The following is an 18,954-nucleotide window of genomic DNA, read 5'->3' as shown; positions in this document are numbered from 1 at the left end:
AGTAGGAGAAAGGGTCATTAAAGTGTCCAGACTATGTGTGTGTGAGTGTGTAAAAACGACAGAGTGTGAGACAGACAGGCAGACGGGCAGGCAGGCAGGCAGGCAGGCAGGCAGGCAGGCAGGCAGGCAGGCGAAAGCAAAACCGTTGGAATGCTTGCAGGCCCTTCTCTCTCCCTCTCTGGTGATCTGCTACGCTATGCTGTCACGTTAATAAGATGGGCAGAGCCGGGCAGTAATTGTCTCATTGACTTTTGAGGAGGGCCCTGCAGTCAGGACCACGGTGCAGAATTCTCCTTTGAACCCACATCTTGGAAACGAGTTTAACAGGCAGCTCAGACAGAAAAAGACGCACAAAGAGGAGAGGGTGAGTGACAGTATGGAAACTAAGAAATACAAGGAGGACCACAGAGGGCAGGAAAAGAGAGAAAGTATTACACAAAACAAAATAGTTTTGGCCCAGATTTGGCTCACACTGTCATCCGGCCCACATAACACATAGAATGATGGCACTTGGGCAGTCCACTCCTGTTTGTCAGATCTGAGCCACAAGTAAGCCATAGTAATACCGCATGACAACCAATTAATTAAATTTGTTTTGTGTTAATTGGGCCATAGTCATTTTTTACCATATGGGCCACTTTAGGTTCACATCCAGATTACACCTCGCCCAGAGCTCCGCATGTTTGCCAAGAAAAGCCAACATTTGATCTGGGATATTTGGGCCACATTTGCTATTTTACAAGTGGGCCACTTTCGGCTCACATCCATTTTGTCCGGGCCACACGGAGGCCAGAAGTGCTGCATCACCGCCTGAAGTGTCTCACATCCGTAGGATATCTGGGATCAGAGGGTGACATCTGAGACTGAAGTGGAAAAAGACAGTGGGATGACAGATAAATAGAGATAGACAGTGTGGTCTAGACTCTGGGCAGGCTCAGGGTGTTATTTCCCAGCTGTGGGCCCTGTGGGTTATTGGCCCAGCACCACGGTGCTGCGTAAGTGTGACATGAGGGTCGGACCTAACCGCACAGCCTGTTGGGAGCTGTGGTTCTCCCTCTCTGCTACTCTGACAGCTTGCAGCTCACTGACTGTAAACTGACGATAGATTATTGAGGGAAGCCGCAAATTAGTCGATCTGCCTCCACGTTTGCTCACATTCCTCGGGGGAGCGGAGCAGAGGGAGGAAAAGATGGTACATGCAATGTTATGATTACCTAGGGGCCACTACGACTGGTTACAACAAGGAAAATGATCTAAAATGTACAAAGTCTGACTCATCACATATGTTTGGGGACTGAAATAAACATCTGCATTTTCACAGCTACACAGCCACGTGTGCTGTATCTGTAAATTCAGATGTTTGATATTTACCCACACATGCCGTTAAAGTAGGAGTCTCAGTCTCTTGTATTTCAATGTGTTTTCTACCCAGAATATTCAATATGTTTTTTAAACTCCATGTGTTCTGTTTCAAATTCACATTCTCTCTCTTTGAATGATGAAAAAAATGCTGTTTTTCTCTCTATTCAGTTTTTATTCTGCTTTTTTCTCCCTGATAAATATATGTTTTTTGAAATCACATAAATTAAGCTTCATTCGGTGTCATAAAGCTGTACTTAGAAAAAAAAAAAACATACAATGAGAAGAAGTGCAAGATATAAAATCATATAATCACTATGTAATCTTTTAAAGTATAAGAGGAACACATAATTGCAGTGGTTAATTAAAGCTATCTTTACAGCAGCTAGAAACTAAACTAGCTAAAGCGGTAAGATTTAAGTTTGGTGTTTAGTGTGTTGGCTTTTATTCTTTGTATTGATTTAAGTTTTAATTAAGCCTTCAAGGCAAGTAAGAACTAAATACCCTGCTTTTCTAGTCGTATGTTTTACAATCATGGATTGTTTTATACAGTTTATTAATTCTGAAAGTAAGAGTACCTTGATGGAAGCAATTCTGAATGTTTTGGTGAGATAATATAAAAATATACGAGATAAGCTTCTCCTGTAAAGGGCCCACTGAGCTTTCAAATACAAAATCTAAAATGGTTTGTAAAGAAGAAACACCAGTTGCTTTGTATTCTGGCAGAATAATGACATGATTGTGATCACACTGCAGATAAAAAAAACGGAGTTTTTGTTCTGCGATAAAGGACAACATCCCAAATGAGAAAAAGTTGAATTGCATTAGGTAGGGCCGTTGATATTCTGACAGTCCTGTCTGAATATCAATTCCCTCGAGAAGAGAAAACGTCCCCAGTGAAACAAAGAAACAAGAAAATGTTCAAGCGAATCACATTTTAGTCATTCTGCTCGGCTTTGGTTCTTAGTGGATTCTTAGACTTAAGTTGCTAGTGCCACTCTTCACTGAAACAGAGACAAGGGCAGGCGTTTTATGCATGCGGCAAGAATTGTTGACATATTGAAATATTATGCCCGTGCAGCACTTTTCACTTCATTTGTGCTCTGACTCTGTTTTTACATTAAACAGCAACCGAAGAACGTTTCACTAAGAATATGGATCACTGACTGTCAAAACCTCTTGCTCAAAAGAAGAGAGTTAAGAGCAAAATATCAAATAAACATGAGGAAAATTCCCTCCTCGTTGACACTAAAGTGCTTCATATTCACATTTTGAACTTCGAGGTTCTACACTGGAGATTTAGGTATTTGACCATAGCAGAGCTTAGAAAGAAGATCTATTGGCTGTAACTGTTCATCATCATTATTTCCTCCCCTCTGACTTGCATACCTGCCAACATTTTTCCCTGGAGTCTCATATTCAAGGTCACCACCTGACACCCTCCTGTTGTGTAATTTCTCTTGGGAAACTCTTTAAATCTGCATGGCCCTCAAACTTTTCTACAAATTCTCATCATACATGGATCCATTAGTTCTGTACGTTTGTCTAATGTTATGAAGTAGGCAAATGGTGCATGAAACATAAGCAAGACCATTTTCACCTATTTATAAATTGGTTAGTCACAACCCGAAATTCAAGTGGTGTGCACTGTGCAGGCAGGGTATATTTTGCAGAATGGAAGGTACTTTTCCTTCCATGGAAGGGTTCTCCCACCCATGACCTCACTATTACCATCAACAACTCTGTGGTAGCCCCCACCCAGACTGCTAGGAACCTGGGTGTGACAATCGACAGTCAACTCTCCCTTACAGCCCGCTCTACCCTCAACAAAATCACCACTGTTTGCTGTCCTGGCTCCCAAATGGTGGAACGAGCTCCCCATTGACATCAGGACAGCAGAAAGTCTGCACATCTTCCGCCTCAGGCTAAAGACACATCTCATCTGACTACACCTTGGTTAAGATGATGATGTCTAATAAACCACTGTCAACTCTGATGTTGTCGCACTTATATATTGAACTTAAATGTTGCACTTTGTAGTTTGGCTTTTTTTAAGCTAATTTACTTGCATGATTCTTGCTGTTTTGGGTTTGTACCTTCATTGTTGAATGCACTTATTGGAAGTCCCTTTGGATGAATGCGTCAGCTAAATGATATGTAATGTAATGGATACTTACAGCTAACGTAGCTCAAAATGTGAGGGCAGGACGGACCAGTGGGCAAGACTTTTGCAAAGTCTTAATGTTGATATTGTGCAAAAATATATATATATATATATTTGCGTTCAAAATGGCAAGAATGCACCATTTAGGCACAGAATGGCACACCAGTCATATTGACCTTCATCACCAAAGCTGCTATCAGACATGCACTGAAGTCTGGACATTTTCTTGGAGGTGCTGGATGTGGGAACACAAATGAACGCCACAGTTTAACCCGACACAACTCTACCAAATTTCAGAGAGAGTCTATGAGAGAATACAGCAGTCTTGACAATTCCCAGCAAGGGAGTGGGCGTGTCAATCATGTTTCTAACACGTAACAGATGAATAACTTGAATAATACAAATGTCTCAGGATCAATCAAACTATGAACTATGGTTCGGATCGTTTGTAAAAACATTTTTGGGACAAATTGCAGGAAATATAAAAAGAGGTGTCTTGCAGGATCGCTTGTTGTACCTCAAACAATATCATGTTTGTTCATCAAGCACATTTGCTGGTAGTAACAGAAGTCATAGTAGAAATGAACCAGTTCATTCATTTTCTCTATTCACACGAATAAATTGTTGTTTTTTTTCTTTTTTTCACTTTATACAAAAAAGTAGCAAATATGAAAATACAACATTGTGGTGTTGGTTTTAAAACCGCTTAATGTCAGAACGTGATCGCACATTTAGAAAATGTAATTTTCATTTAAAAAATATTCTGATGTTGTCAAAGAAACTACTGTGAACATGTATCCTGATGGAAAAATTACAAAGAATACAGAAACACATGTGAACCCTGATAATAAAATAAGGAAAAGAAGAAATAAATACATATCGTGTAATATCAAACCTAAATGTTGGAGGGTATGTCTCGTCTTCCTCCGCTCCTTGACACTTATGGTCTCTAAAAGAGAATCTCATCCCCTTCTCTCTCCCTGTGTCATAATCACTGCTCTTTATGATTGGTTTGCCCTCTCTGCCCTTTCAAGATGCGGCATGTAATGAGGGCTCTGGAGGAACGTGTGAGTGGGCTATTTAGCTATTCAGACAAGATCAGCTCACACATCCCACGCTCTCTAACTTGACTCCCTACCAATACCTCTCAGCTGAGCACAGTGATTCTTTGTCCCGCTCACAAGGTCACATGCTGGATGAAGCTGCGGCCATTTGACATCTGCGTCTGGACTTTAAGCGTCTGATGAGTTTGTGTAAATCACATGGTTAAAAGTAGCCATTAGAGTATTTAACTCCAGTCCACTGACAAATGTAAAGATGGATTGTGATTATTTTAGAGTTTAATTGCTATAAACCCAGCTTAAAGAATTCCCTCTGCTAAATTACAAGTAACCAACCTACAAAAATGCAAAAATTTATCCATTAGAGTGTCCAAAGACCTAAGACTCTTAAATGTATGAATAGATTATTTTATTTTTGTGTCTGCTTATTTACAGACTCCATTCCTCATGTGTTATTTAGAATCACAATTCCTGCATACACACACACACACACACACACACACACACACACACACACACACACACACACACACACACACACACACACACACACACACACACATGCACTAACACTGAGCGAACTTTGTCTCGATTCAAAGTTACATGATGCACACAGAACCTGACCTGTCTCTAATGGGATTATCCAGATACATTAATCAGCAACTATAACTAAGATAACTATTTTTAGGCTGCACTCATTAACATCTTACAGCACAGCAACAAACAAAAATAGCATATTGGCCTCATGAATCCTTAAACATATACACACAGTCTGCTTATATAAAACCCCAAAAGAGCTCCAACAGTGGGATTTGAATAAACACATGCACACATCCCTGTGTAGGCATTCATCCATCCTTGCATGAATCCAAACATGCACAGCCAAAATACCAAAAATGCATAGCCTATATGCAGCAGTTAAATCTCCAGTAATGTATTATGAGCCAAATTCAAGTCCTAAATACTGACCTAAACCTATACCATAAAACATTTAAATTATAATGTTTTTTCTTGTCTGACAATTAGTTTAGTATCATTTTTCCTCTTGTTTTAGCATTCTAATCTTCTATTCATTCCCTCATCCTTCGAATATGAAAAATACAAGTCATCTGTGTCATCATTATCTCAAATCTGGAGAACGCGTTATATAAATAAATAATACATTAATAATAATTTCAATAATTTAATCATTTTCAGACACAAAAGTCAGAGGCCAAGTCAAAACAGACACACACGCACGCACACACACACACAGGTTTGTGCAGGTATCCTTATGAACCCTGCCAAGGAGGATATTTTTTCATCTGTATTATTTGTTTGTTGTCTGATAGTTCGCAGGATTATGCAAAAAGTACTGGGTGGATTATCACAAAAGTTGTTGGAAGGATGTGGTGTGGGCAGGGCCGGCCCTGGCAATGTTGGAGCCCTAGGCGAGATTTCAGATTGGCGCCCCCTCACCACCACCACACACACACACACACCCACACACAAATTCCTTCCTTCACTCCAGGAGTTACATTCATTAGTTAATAAAACAAGTTAACAAAAAAATGAAAATGAAATACTGGATGTGTAGAAAATGCACATCAGAATCCATTTGGTGTCTGCATTTTAATGCAATATGAACAAGGTTTGACATATGGATATGTAAAACATGAGGAAATGCGATACATTATTTATTTCACATGCTCTCCAATAGCCTGTCAAATTGGATTGTGTACAGATGCACAAACAGGCAGACAAAAATGTAGGCTATATTCATGTCGACAAAAAGAAACATTCATGTCGACAAAAAGAAACATTAATGATGTCCAATTCTCGTGCGAGCAGCCGCCTGGCTGTTTACACAGGCTGATGGTGTGACGTTGCTACATTGGTTGACATTGCATGTATCATGTCATGATAAATCAGCCTCTTGTGGCGCCCTCTTAGCATTTTGAGCCCTAGGCAACGTCTATGTCGCCTATGCCACGAGCCGCCCCTGGGTATGGGTCAGGGAAGAACCCAATCAATTATTGGAATGGATTTGAACTAGGATCTAAGATTTTTTTCACTTCCTTGGATGTTGATGAAAAAATCAATCATGTTTAGGGGACTGATAATTTTCAGTGCATGCAATTTGGCGGAGTTATGCGCTCTCTGAGTGCCATTTAGCTTAGGACATTGTACTGACTTCTATTCATTGCATACAACCTAATCAAACCTTATTCCTAACCTTAACCATGACCAATTCATGTCTAACCCTAACCTTAACCTAACCACAATGCACATCCTAACCTTAACTAACCTTAACCAGGACCAGGCTTTGGTCCCCATGAGGTGCACTGGTCCTGACAAGGTCATTGTTTATGTTGGAACTTAACAAAAACACAACCAAGTCTGCATGCCTGCACACACACACACACACACACACACACACACACACACACACACACACACACACACACACACACACACACACACACACACAAACACACACACACACAAACACACACGTTACTGAGAACATGACCTTGGTGTCACGGTGGCGTCGACCTTTGCAGGAGAGGATTTATTTTCTTCTTATCAGTTTTAACATGAGCATTCACAGAACAACAGTGGTGAATATTATTTAATATAATATGTGTCTATCAGGAAGATCATTTTCTAAAAGCAGTAAATAATGTGTTTGTATATGCTAATAAAAAGTCAGTTGCAGACCTGAGAACTTTTCATTAGACAGAAGTTTCAGGCTCTAACCTCTAACATGTAACTACACTTCATGGTTGGTTCACAGTTGACAGTGCACGTGTGTATGCGTGCACACTGGACTGTGCGTGTTCACGTGGTGCATGTGTGTGTGTGTGTGTGTGTGTGTGTGTGTGTGTGTGTGTGTGTGTGTGTGTGTGTGTGTGTGTGTGTGTGTATCCCTGAAGCCCCGCCCTCCTCCGCCCGTTGACCTATGAACGGCTCAGCGTTAACGCGCACATGCTCGCTACGTCATTACTCCGTGGCTCTCCGTGTCAACATGGCGGCATCCATGGCATCCCAGGCTGCGGCGAGAGGACTGAGGACAGCAGCTTCTAAACACGTCCTCCTCGACAAACTCAAGGTACAGCTGCAGCTGACATGACCGGGGATGAATGTCCCTCCTCTCCCGGGTCTGGTTTGCTGTCGTATGTTTGCTGTCATCGTCTCAGGGAGCTGTCAGTGTCGTTCGCCTGCTAGCTAGGTTAGCATGTGTGAGAGGTGTCAGATCAGAGTTGAAGGGGGGGACAGTCCTCTGCTCATGTAGCTCATGTCCTCACTGTGACCTACAGCTCCTGTAATGACTGTAGCATTCATATAATGCAGTGTTAGTGCTGCTCGTTAAAATTACACGGACTTTACTGGGACTTAAACTGGTCACTTATGCACTCTTGTCTTGTTGCTACAGTCTTTTTCTACCACTCTTGACTTAAGTGTAAAATGCATCATGTTTAATAGCTTTGAATAACCTGTAGATTTGAATCAAGCCCTGTGCAGTGGCTCATCATTAACAGCACAGACAGTGCATGTTCTCAGTGTGGCCATAAAGCTCGGAGAGATAATGCTGTGCCTGAAGTTTCAGATAAGACCACAGTGTAAAGGTGAACTCCTGCACTTCGATCCCGATCTGTCCCTGAGCTGCAAACAACTGCACAACGCAGTTTGTCTGATTTGTCTTTGGACAACATGATGCCAAGTGATCACAGTTAACGTTGTCTTCTGCTTTGCAAACTGAGCATTAGACTGAATGATTAAAAACAGGGGTTCTCAGAGGGCTGAGGTACTTTGGTGGTATTTTCACACTTTTACGTTATGTATTAAAGGTTCATTGTGTCGAATTTAGTGACATGCATGCATGTTGCAGCTGATAACCCCTCACCTCACCCTCCCCCTCCAAACATGAAAGAGAACCTGTGGTAGCCTTAAGTCTTTATAAAAAACTCAAAAGGTGTTAAGTTTGTCCAGTTTGGACTACTGTAAAAAAAACATGGCAACCTCCGTAGAGGACCCGCTCTAGATTATTTAAAGGGTAAATAAACAGCAATTAATACAATTTTAGATGATTACACACTGGTGAAATCATCAATAGGATGACTATTTTACATAGAATTTTGGCCAATAGATCCCTTTCACCTAAATCTTACACACAGGACCTTTAAAGCAAAACGCATGTTGTTTTAACTTTACTCTCAGTCCATGTTCTGACGTGGTATCAACATCTGCCCGACTGCTCCCACCAGGATTTGTCAGTGCTTAGTACAGATGTGAACAGACCCAAATGTGTCCTGTGATCCCATCACTCAAACCACATTCAGAGGTGATCTAGGAACCATGTGGCCACATCCTCTTTGCTGAGTGAACGCAAATGATGTCTGCTGATCTACAGTTTTACAATGAATCAAACATCAAACACCCCCCACCCCCCTTCTCTGTAAGTGCTCTCGCTCATGCCGACACACACACATTGACAATGGACACATCTGTAAGCTCTGTACTGGCTAAAAACAATATAATTTAGTCTTCCCCAACAGAAATGATGTATGTTTGTCTTTGCATATAAAGCAGGGAAGTGAGATCCAATCACAAGTGGTCACAGGAGAGACATTCAGCAGTCTTGTGATCAGATCTCTCAGCACGGATGTTAATACCAGTTCAAAACAGGACCTTAGACATTGGCAAGAGGAAAAGTGAAACAATGATGCTCAATGAGGAAGTGAACACTTTGTCCTGAAGTAATCCTTCATATTTTCCGTGTGATTGCACTGGCATTGGTAAAAAAAAAAAGCCATATGGTGAATGGAGTTTAACTCCAATGTCCTCATCCTCTCATTGACATCTGACAATCTAACAGTGTTTGTCTGTTTCCCAAAAATTCAGTTAAGTTGGACACCTGTAGACAGCCCATCGTCCCAGTGGCCTCCAGGCAGCTTACTGAGTTGGTGTGGAAGTAGTTCAGTCTTTTTGAAACCTTTATCTTTGACAGATGTAGTTCTTGGCTGTTTGACATATTTTCTCATTTTCATTTCTGCAGTAAAGATGTCAGGAGATGCTACAAATTCCCTTTTCACTCGTCATGAGTTTACCTTCTCTCTGGCAACAGAACAGGCTACATCAGCCTTCTGAATCTCCTGCAGTTTGCACTGGACTGACCAAACAATGATTAACTCTGGAAGACTCTCTGTGAATAGACTCAAACACTTGCTAGCCTAGCAACATTAAGCTGCAAACAACCCATAATGCAACACTCTGTAAAAGACTGTAATGGAATATTAGAAATAAGAGACAAGATATTGTTTTATAATATATCATAAGACAACATATGTATGTATGTATGTATTTATTTATTCTAAAACAAATGATCATCTTATATATAAAATTAATCACTTTTTATCAGAATATATTATAAGACAATATATTTTATTTTAAAATATTGTAATATAAAGTGAGACAATATATTGATTTATAACACATTAAAAGAAAATATACTGTCTTAAATATATATATGATAATACATTGTCTTATTTATAGGACAATATATTGTCTTACATTAGGGTCATTACGTTTTTTCTCTCCCTCCAGAGGTGTAGAGAACTCTCAGCATAGGTTTTTTTTCTGTTCATTTTGTTTAGGTGCTGCATCTAAGTCTTACAATTGTAGGGACATTGTGCTCCCAAAGCCACAAAAAGGAACCAGAAACAAGTGTCCCTGTCTTGTATTGACTAACAAAGAAATTCCCTCTTACAGAGATAAAAGCAGAATGGTATTTTTGTTATTTAATTTCAAGCTGTAAGACACACGCCTAAATAAATCAGCATGTTCTTGTACAAGCTGCTCCTCGGTTGGATGACTGAAAGGACAGAGCAGGAACCTGTCCAGTCAAGTAGGGACAGTCAGTTAGGCACTGTTTTAACTGTACACATGGATTTTTTTTTAGAATATTGCTTATAAGAAGGCTGTTAATCTATCATGATTCCCTTTTATACATTTTTTTTATTAAATCTATAAAGTAATGAGATACTCCAATGGCAGTCTCCAGACTTTTCAACAAACAATAGTTAAACAGTTAACTACTTTAAACAGTAATAATTCCAGTGCTATACTAGGTTTGTGCATCCTAACTAAAGTATCATAACCCAAAAAAGGGTGATTTCATATCCAGGTAACACAACATATTGTTACTCGTTTGTCGTTATTGTAGATTGAGGTCACGTCATGACAGCTGTAACTTGAAGGTCATTACCTCCCGTGGGCAAAAGAAACTTGCAATATCTGCAGCTGGGTTTTGTTTTGAGCACTCAACTGTGATTCTCGTCCATTGGCTCTGTCCATCCTGTTTGACATGATTGTTGCAGATATACAAATAGACAAATATTGCTGTAAAGAGTGTGATTTATGATCCAAAGGAATATATGGTGGACCGCTTTATGAAACGATTTACGAAAACAAAGTTTTTCTGTTTTCCTGAGATGAGATATAGTGTTATATCACACAGCCTCTGTGTCGCACTATGTTCAGTGGCTGAAATCAGGGAAGTGAGTTTAACGACCATTTAGGATAAATGAGGTAACAAGACATTGGAGGTCTGGCTGTACTTTTTGAATGCGACCTTTTAACGATAATCCATGCACCAAAGACACATTTTACAAGGGTTTGGCATTTAGCCATTCTTTTTAATTTACAACATTGAATAGATGTATAGCAGATTTCCCTGTAGGTCACTCCTCAAACAACCAAAGAAATGTCTGGTTGGAGAGTGATTCATTATCCTCGGAAACACTGTTCAGAGTATGTCGAGAACAGAAAGCCGCTCAGAAGGCACAGGGTGACCCAATTAGGTTGCCGACAGGTATTGTTAGGTCTTGGAAGTTAAAACAAAAACAAAATGAATAGTTGAAAGTACAAAGTACAAGTTTAAAATTCAGCCAAAGAGTTCTTACACACACCCATCCTTTTTTGACCTACTTACTTTCTTTCTTTCTGTCTGTCTGTCTGTCTGTCTGTCTGTCTGTCTGTCTGTCTGTCTGTCTGTCTGTCTCTGTTCCAGTTTCTCTCTCAGTCCATGTGATGAAAGTGATGATCATAGTTGTTCTGTAGCACCGTATCAGATACTGAACTGATTGTCAACAAGGTGTTTCTACAACAGAATCTTATCAGCCCGGACAGTGTATCAGCTCAGCTTTGTGATCATTTGTAAACAACAATGCACAATATTTGTGTAGTTAGGATTCACGATGCTCTTAGAGGGGTAGTGGGATGTCGTTTTTTTCCCCTGCCCTCGCGCTCATTCTCCCTCTCTCATAAATCAAATCTCCTGAATTCTTGTCTGCACAGCGAGATAATCCTCAGGCTGTTTTTCACTGTCGCTGCACAGTGGTGAATTTGTAAACGTTTGCTAAGTTTTTTTCTTGTGTAAGGTGTTCCTGCTTAGTAATAACCTAACGGCGTTGAAGCCCAGCATGTTTTGATGGGAAACACTGGGAAGAGAGGTGGCTCAATGAGACTCAGTCCTGAATATTTTACAGAGGGGGGTGGAGAGCCCTCCGCTTGCAACGACTTCTTTTGCTGGAACTTCAAACGACGGGCGGCTTCCCCATCTGTCTCAGCAAGAACACATTTACATTTCCTCGCCGCAAGGGATACTGGAGGACAAAGTTAGCTCTAACTGGATTTGAATATCGCTTCACCAAGGTTAATAGCCATTTCTGTAGCTGGTGAGGTGCTTAGGCTTTTTCAATAATTTAGAAGGGCTGCAGTCATTAGGAAATGTTGGCAGCCGCTGAAATGGGGAATACAATGAGTGAATGCGCTCCTATCAGCTTAACTTCGGCTGTTGTACCAGCGTAGATAATGAGGGAGAAGGGGGAGTGATGCTGAGAATTAGTTGCGAAAACAATGTCAGTGATTGCTGACAGCTGTAATTCATTAAAAGTGCAGTATGTTGAAGATTATGTTCAGCTGCCATATTAACTTATACATCATCTTTGAATTTAGATCTTCAAACATATTATAAGTGTAATTTGGATTTCATAATTGAGTTTGCCAGAGGCCACTCCCTGCGAATTTCAATTTTCTAGTCATGCCGTCCTGACTTGCCCTCGTCCATGGCTGAATCTGGTCACCTCATTGTGTGTCATGAAGACAGTGACGGTGCCGTTACTATGTCCGTGGCGTGAACACACGTGACCCTGGTCATTACTTGCATTAACATATGTCATGTGTGATCCAATCACAAGTGGACAACTCTTAAAACGCCAGTTCATACCTGGCATGATTTGTCTCCACATATGTCCCCAGTGACCACTTGCTGTTGGATCTCGCTTACATGCTTATATGCAAATAAACATATACATAATTTCTGTCAGTCTAAATTATGATAAACCAGATTGTTTTCAATTTTTTTGTGTGTGCATGAAAGAGAGAGAGGGAGAGAGAGGCACACCTGAACACCTCTACAATGAAACATGATTTTACATCTTATACAGAATTGGTATAGTCGGTAAGAATGTGTGTTGAGTAATTGGATGTCAAATGCTTCCTCACTGTTTTCATACCTGTGCTCAGAGCTGAAAGCTTGTTATCAGATCACCTTAAACAGATGCTAATATTAGTTGTGAACAAGGCCCATGTTGTAGAGCAACATCACTGCTGCTATTGGTAATTGAGACTCCAAAGAACAAGATACCAAATATGTAATAAATTGTATCAGTACAACCAGCAGTTGTACTGATACAGACTCTAAGCTAGTATGGGTTTGAAACAAATTGTATGTTTTCTCTAAAGTTGATTTGATTCTTTTATTTTGTATTATAATTTTAGACTGTTAAGGCACCCGGTGACATGAGTTTTTTGGCATGAGTGGATGGATGTTGTTGCCATAGCGATTCAGCAGTTGTGGCTTCAGGTAGATGCTTGTTGTGGATTTATAAGGAATTGAACTTGATGCCTTCTTATTCCTGTTATCTTCCCTTCAGACTAAACACCTTTTTGAATATTACTCAGTACACCCTCTCTTATTAGCTATGCTAATTACTGAAATCCCTATCTGCAGAGACACAACAGTCAGGTTTTCCTTTCTTAAGCCTGTCTGCAGGAGATTAGACCTGCCATGCCTAAAGACCTGCCAATGATGCAAATCTCACTGATCTAAATCCTGGAGCCATGCTCTACTGCTCTCGCCTCTGTCTCAGCTCCTCTGTTCTATTCCTGGATCTTGAACAGACAGATGTCATTTCTCGCTCGCTACTTTAATGGTCTGGATATGACCTTAGCCTCCAACAGGCAAAGACATAGAAAGCTACAAGTGAGAAATTGTGAATGGTCCACGTGATTTCTGATATCATTAGTGAGCAGCCTGTACATGATAGATTTATAAAGAAAGTCAATCTTAAAAACACCATTCTGTAGCAGCTCAAACAGAAAGGTGGGTTAGGGTTAGGGTTGCCTTTCAGGAAGATGCATTCAGATCCTTAACTTAATAAAAAATACCAATATAGCAATGAAAAAACTGCTCTGATCCTACTTAGATAAAAAGTACATGAATAATAGGAGTAAAATGTAGTTTAGGTATTAAGGTAAAATATATAATAAAATTACATCTGTAGATTAATACTGTAGCATCACTGCAAGCAACTTGTAACTGTTGCTGAAGCTAGTTTATACACAGTTTCATATCCAAGGACAACATAAAAATTCAGTCATGTGACCATTAGGAAGAAGAAAAAACTAAGTTCTGAATAACAAATGTCTGTTTTCAGACTTTTTTTTCCCAATCCTCAGTTTCTTAGTTATAGATATTAGATCATTTGAACATTTATTGAAATGAAACCACGTGAGAAGTTTAGAGGGAAATATTCTGCCGTCAGCACTCAAGTACTTGATTAATTAAAGGAGACCAGGCTAGATGGTTTTCTGAATTAGCCCACTAATGCTTCATGAGGCATGCTCCTGCTACATAGCTGGATGGAAGTGGAAGTATGCCTGTGATTCAGACTAGCCTGTTTATGCAGAAAATCCACATTAACTCTGCCTCTTTGCCTCCTCCATTTCCTTTTACTGTGTGTCACCTCCATCACAGCTTACTGCGCAGTGCTTGTCTAATTGCAAGACTGCTTGTATTTATGAGTGGCAACTAAGTAGCAAACTGCCACCTCGTTAGCAGGAAAACATTCGACTGCAATCAGTGTGGCAATGATTTTGATAGGCGTTCAGAGTACTGCGCTCTCTGATTCAGCCTGTGCTCATGGAAGTGGACACTATAAAGTTCCCCTTTAAATTCCCTCTGGATGGTTAGCTAAATGGATAGGGAAAAGAGACGAGTTCATAACCTGAATGGGAACAAATCAATTACATAGAATTGGTGAACTGGCAATCTGTTAATTTCTTAAACATTTGATAATGCCCCTTAAGGAGCATTCTGGTTAATTAACTCAGCAGTAATTTGTCGTCACTAATTAGGCAGTGTCATTTCAAAGGGGTTCGGGTCTAGCCATGACAAATAATGAAGATTTTAACCCCACCAGACATCTGGGGTTATGGCTTCATAATACGAGATATTCTGTGCCTCTGGAAGCTCCAGTTCTCCCATCGCTGTGGTTTGCAGTTTAGAACAAAGTGCTCAGCTTTGTGCAAGAGTTAGGGATTTTGTTTGAGCAGGGGGAAAAAAAAATTTTTTTCTAGGACCCGATTCTACAGAATTGCACATCACATTTTCTGTTCCCACAATGTGGTGATTCATGATAAATAATGTTTTTTTTGTGTGGAATGATATGTGAATATTTAAATACATTTTTTAGGTCCCAGCTCTACTATGAGATTAAATGTTCCCATTATTAATGTTCATTTACACAAAAATAGTTTACATTCTCAAGGTTTAATGATTTGCTGAAATGTAATAAGTTACTGAACAGTTTACATTTACTGAGAGGGAAAAAAACAACAAAAAACAAACCACTAGAAACAGCAAATGTCCGAATGTAAAATAGCAAAAAAAAAGCATGCTTCCAGTAGCTGCGCAGTAAACCAGACTAAGAGACTGTAGCCGTGCTAAATGCTGATGACTCTTGGTTAAATGCCCATATTTGTTCATTGACCAAAGTATTAAACAATGTTTGCAAATCTCATGGCAATTCATCCAATTGATTTAACTGTAATGGAGATATTACAGTTTAGACTGAAGCTGAGGAAAGATGGATGGACCTGTAGACTGGCCGGCAGATGGACATTGCCATCCATAGAGCGGTTTTTCTGGCATTTCTGAATCATCTTCACTGAAAGACAATTTTGCTTAAATTGTATTGCTTTGTCTTTTTTTCATTTTCGTTTTTTCCAATATTATATTTTTAGAATTTCTGTTTTTCCATTTCTGACATTTTAGCAAATATCCATAAAAAAAAATTAGCAGGTGCGATTTGAACATTCATTCAAACACGGGATTTGGTTATATAGCCAAACTGTAATGACCTGTTCAATTCCAAATATACAGTCTAGCACTGTAGCAGACCATCTTAAATGGTTTTAAATAGTTTAGTTAAATAGTTTTAAAGACCATCTTGAATAAATAAAATGTAGCTGACGATTTTATCCAAAGTGACATACAATAAATGCATTCATTTGAATGTTCAACAACATTGCAATCAACTTGAATAGAAACTTAGAAGACTCCATTTCCTTGTGATCCTCCGGAATTGGAGTCTTCTAAGTTCATCCTCTTGTTCTTCATGGAGTGTCATGCAGGCCACATCAATACAGATTTGCAATATATCCTCATGAATATGCCTCCTTAAAATTGTGCCTTTGACTCAGTAGAGTTGAAAGTAATAGCCTTTCTTTATTTTGCATAGACTCTCAAAGGGACCAATCCTATATTGACATATTGAAATGTTCCCATAATGGAGCCTCACTATGTTTAGCCTTTGAACACTTGCTAATGTTTATAGCCTGTGTGTTTATTGGGATTTTGTCTTGTGCTCAAGTTATATTCTGAATTGCTGCCATTCTTTAATTCTTTAATGTAGCTCTTTGTTGTGCATGTAAAAGCTTTATCTATATTTATAATTTATAAATGGCTGGAATAAAACACCAATGAATAATGAATAACAAGGGTAATTTATAACATTTTTATTTGCTTCTGAAGGTTGGTGAGTGATTAAGGCTCTTGTTCAGGTGTCCTATTAGGTATCGATTGGCTCATGCAGCAGCAGCTTCTTTGCATGTGTTTTCCACATCATCAGTCAGAGCAGTCTTTTCAACATGCCGTTGTTCTTTATCAAACAGAGCACTGGGTACTAGGGCTGCCAGTTGTTATTCAAACTTCAAACGCTAACTCGTATGTGGGAAAAATTATATTCAAATGACTGACCTGTTTAAATTCTAGACCTGCAGTCTATAATGCATCTGAGCATTTGCCTTGTGGTCCAGAGGAGAGTGGTTCTTAAAGTCAGCTTGACTAATTGCTACTTATTGACCTATCAGTAAAACTAAGCTAATGAATAAAAATGACACGTGGCAAGCAAAGCTGTGCTGATTGGATAACCAGGGCATAAAAACATCTGTCTTGTGATCATATGGAGTACAAGGCTTGCATTTTAATTAGTTTGAATGTATAATGTGCCAATTCATTTTTGTTTAAATTGACTTGTTTTTTTGGGGTAAAATCACTACTAGATACCAGAGCCATGTCATTTAAATAAAGAAATCCTGAAAGCACTGTAGGTCATATTTTTACCAATTAGGTTGGACATAGTATGAACATAAATTTGGCTCTTCATACATCCTTCACCCGTTAGTTCAAAACTTTAGAGCAAACAACTTCCGCATAAATACTGACTTACATCAACAAATATTCTACATCATGAAGATTCTGGATTTAACTATCGCCACAATTGGTATAGAGTTTGCATGCTGTCCCCATCCCTGCCTGGGATTTCTTTTAGTGCAGTCCGAAGACATGCAGGTTAGGGTTAATTGGCAACTCTAAATTGTTCGTAGACGTGAATATAAATGGTTGTCTGTATATCACCTCTGAAATAGACTGGCGTCCTCAGTCGGTCTTTCGCTACGTGCACCTACCTGTCTGTGCATTGATCAGGAATGCAATGCTTGACACAGTCCATTTAGCTGTTAACATGTCCCAGAGATGAAGCCGCCTGTAGCTGATTACTTTAAAGAACAAATGAGGACAGAGAGAGAAGAAGAGAAAAAATCGACCAAATGCTCAATCCTACTTCCAAGTAGTTACTTGTTTTGAACGGTATTCTGGGAATTTTCATCTACCACTCTGAACGCTCTGTTCGGAGGGCCATCTAGACCACTACTCGTTGATCTCTAAAAGAAATGGGACATGCAACCCTATATGCTAGTGGTAAGTATGCTGAAGAGGGGACTGCTAAGACACTATATGTTATGATCTACTGTCTAATGATTACATTTATTTTTGATTAATTACCCCCAAGCACCACATCAACATATATGAATTTTGTGGTGTTACTAAAAGATAGCCTTGGCTGGATGGTTAAAACCACAGTACTGCCATCCTTAGTTTGATATATAGCCCATGTTCAGACACAATGTTCCTTTAGTGTTACAGCTGCCACGGCAGAATCACATCTTCACTTACTACTCACTGGATCCTGACGGACTTCACTTCCACTCAAGGAATGAATGAGTTTTTTGACCTGCCATTTCAACCCTTTGAATTTTTGAGTGACAGATTGATGAGCGCTGCAGCATTGACTGGCTGCTGTTTATGGGCCTGATCAAAGGTGATTGCCTGCTTTGTAACCTTCCCCTGTAAATTAGGGCTTATGGCTCTAATAAATTTCCAAAGGGAGCCAGAACAACTCTGTCAGATGGCGACTTTTTGACATTGTGTCACTCTCTCACAGTGATAAAGACAACTACTTTAAATTAGCCCTAGGTTATTGACTCCTTAAGTTTAACAGAAGGGCAAACGACAAAGTAGTGGCATGTCTTAAAATGACTTTGCAAAGTGTCGAGATCAGATATCCCGCCACTGTGATGACACTTCTCACAACAAGTGTGGTTTGACATTGTGCATGCTGCTCTCAATCAAACATGAGACTGCACACTTTGGGCCTCTTAGGAGGAGTCCTGATGTTGCATGATGTTGTGCTGAATACCATATGGACTAGCCAAAGAAGTGTTGGAGTATCGTTGACTACACCAAGATTTCGTCCTTCAATGCCACTCATGGATTAGTACCACATAGACAAGGACATGTCAACCTGATGCAGCTGCTTCCATAGCACTGTCTGTCCTTTGTGTGCCTTTTTGTGGCCGTATGGTGACATGGTTTATTCAGCACTTTTCATTGCTCCAACAATTTTTTTTAACATATGCATTTCA

At 39.7% G+C, this 18,954-nt stretch overlaps 1 protein-coding gene across 1 annotated transcript in view; it reads left to right on the top strand.

Annotated features, from left to right (window-relative positions):
- The first annotated feature begins 7,567 nt into the window (after positions 1 to 7,567).
- suclg2 (succinate-CoA ligase GDP-forming subunit beta) overlaps positions 7,568 to 18,954 on the top strand; it is an 86,466-nt gene continuing 75,079 nt past the window's right edge. The window contains exon 1 of the mRNA XM_035151829.2: positions 7,568 to 7,675. Coding sequence (XP_035007720.1) covers positions 7,592 to 7,675 — 84 coding nt within the window. The 5' untranslated portion in view covers positions 7,568 to 7,591. The remainder of the gene's footprint in view (positions 7,676 to 18,954) is intronic.

This window comes from Hippoglossus stenolepis, chromosome 3, assembly GCF_022539355.2.
Source record: "Hippoglossus stenolepis isolate QCI-W04-F060 chromosome 3, HSTE1.2, whole genome shotgun sequence".
NCBI lineage: Eukaryota > Metazoa > Chordata > Actinopteri > Pleuronectiformes > Pleuronectidae > Hippoglossus > Hippoglossus stenolepis.
Note: the sequence above shows the minus strand (reverse complement) of the source record. Positions and strands in the feature narration are given on the sequence as shown.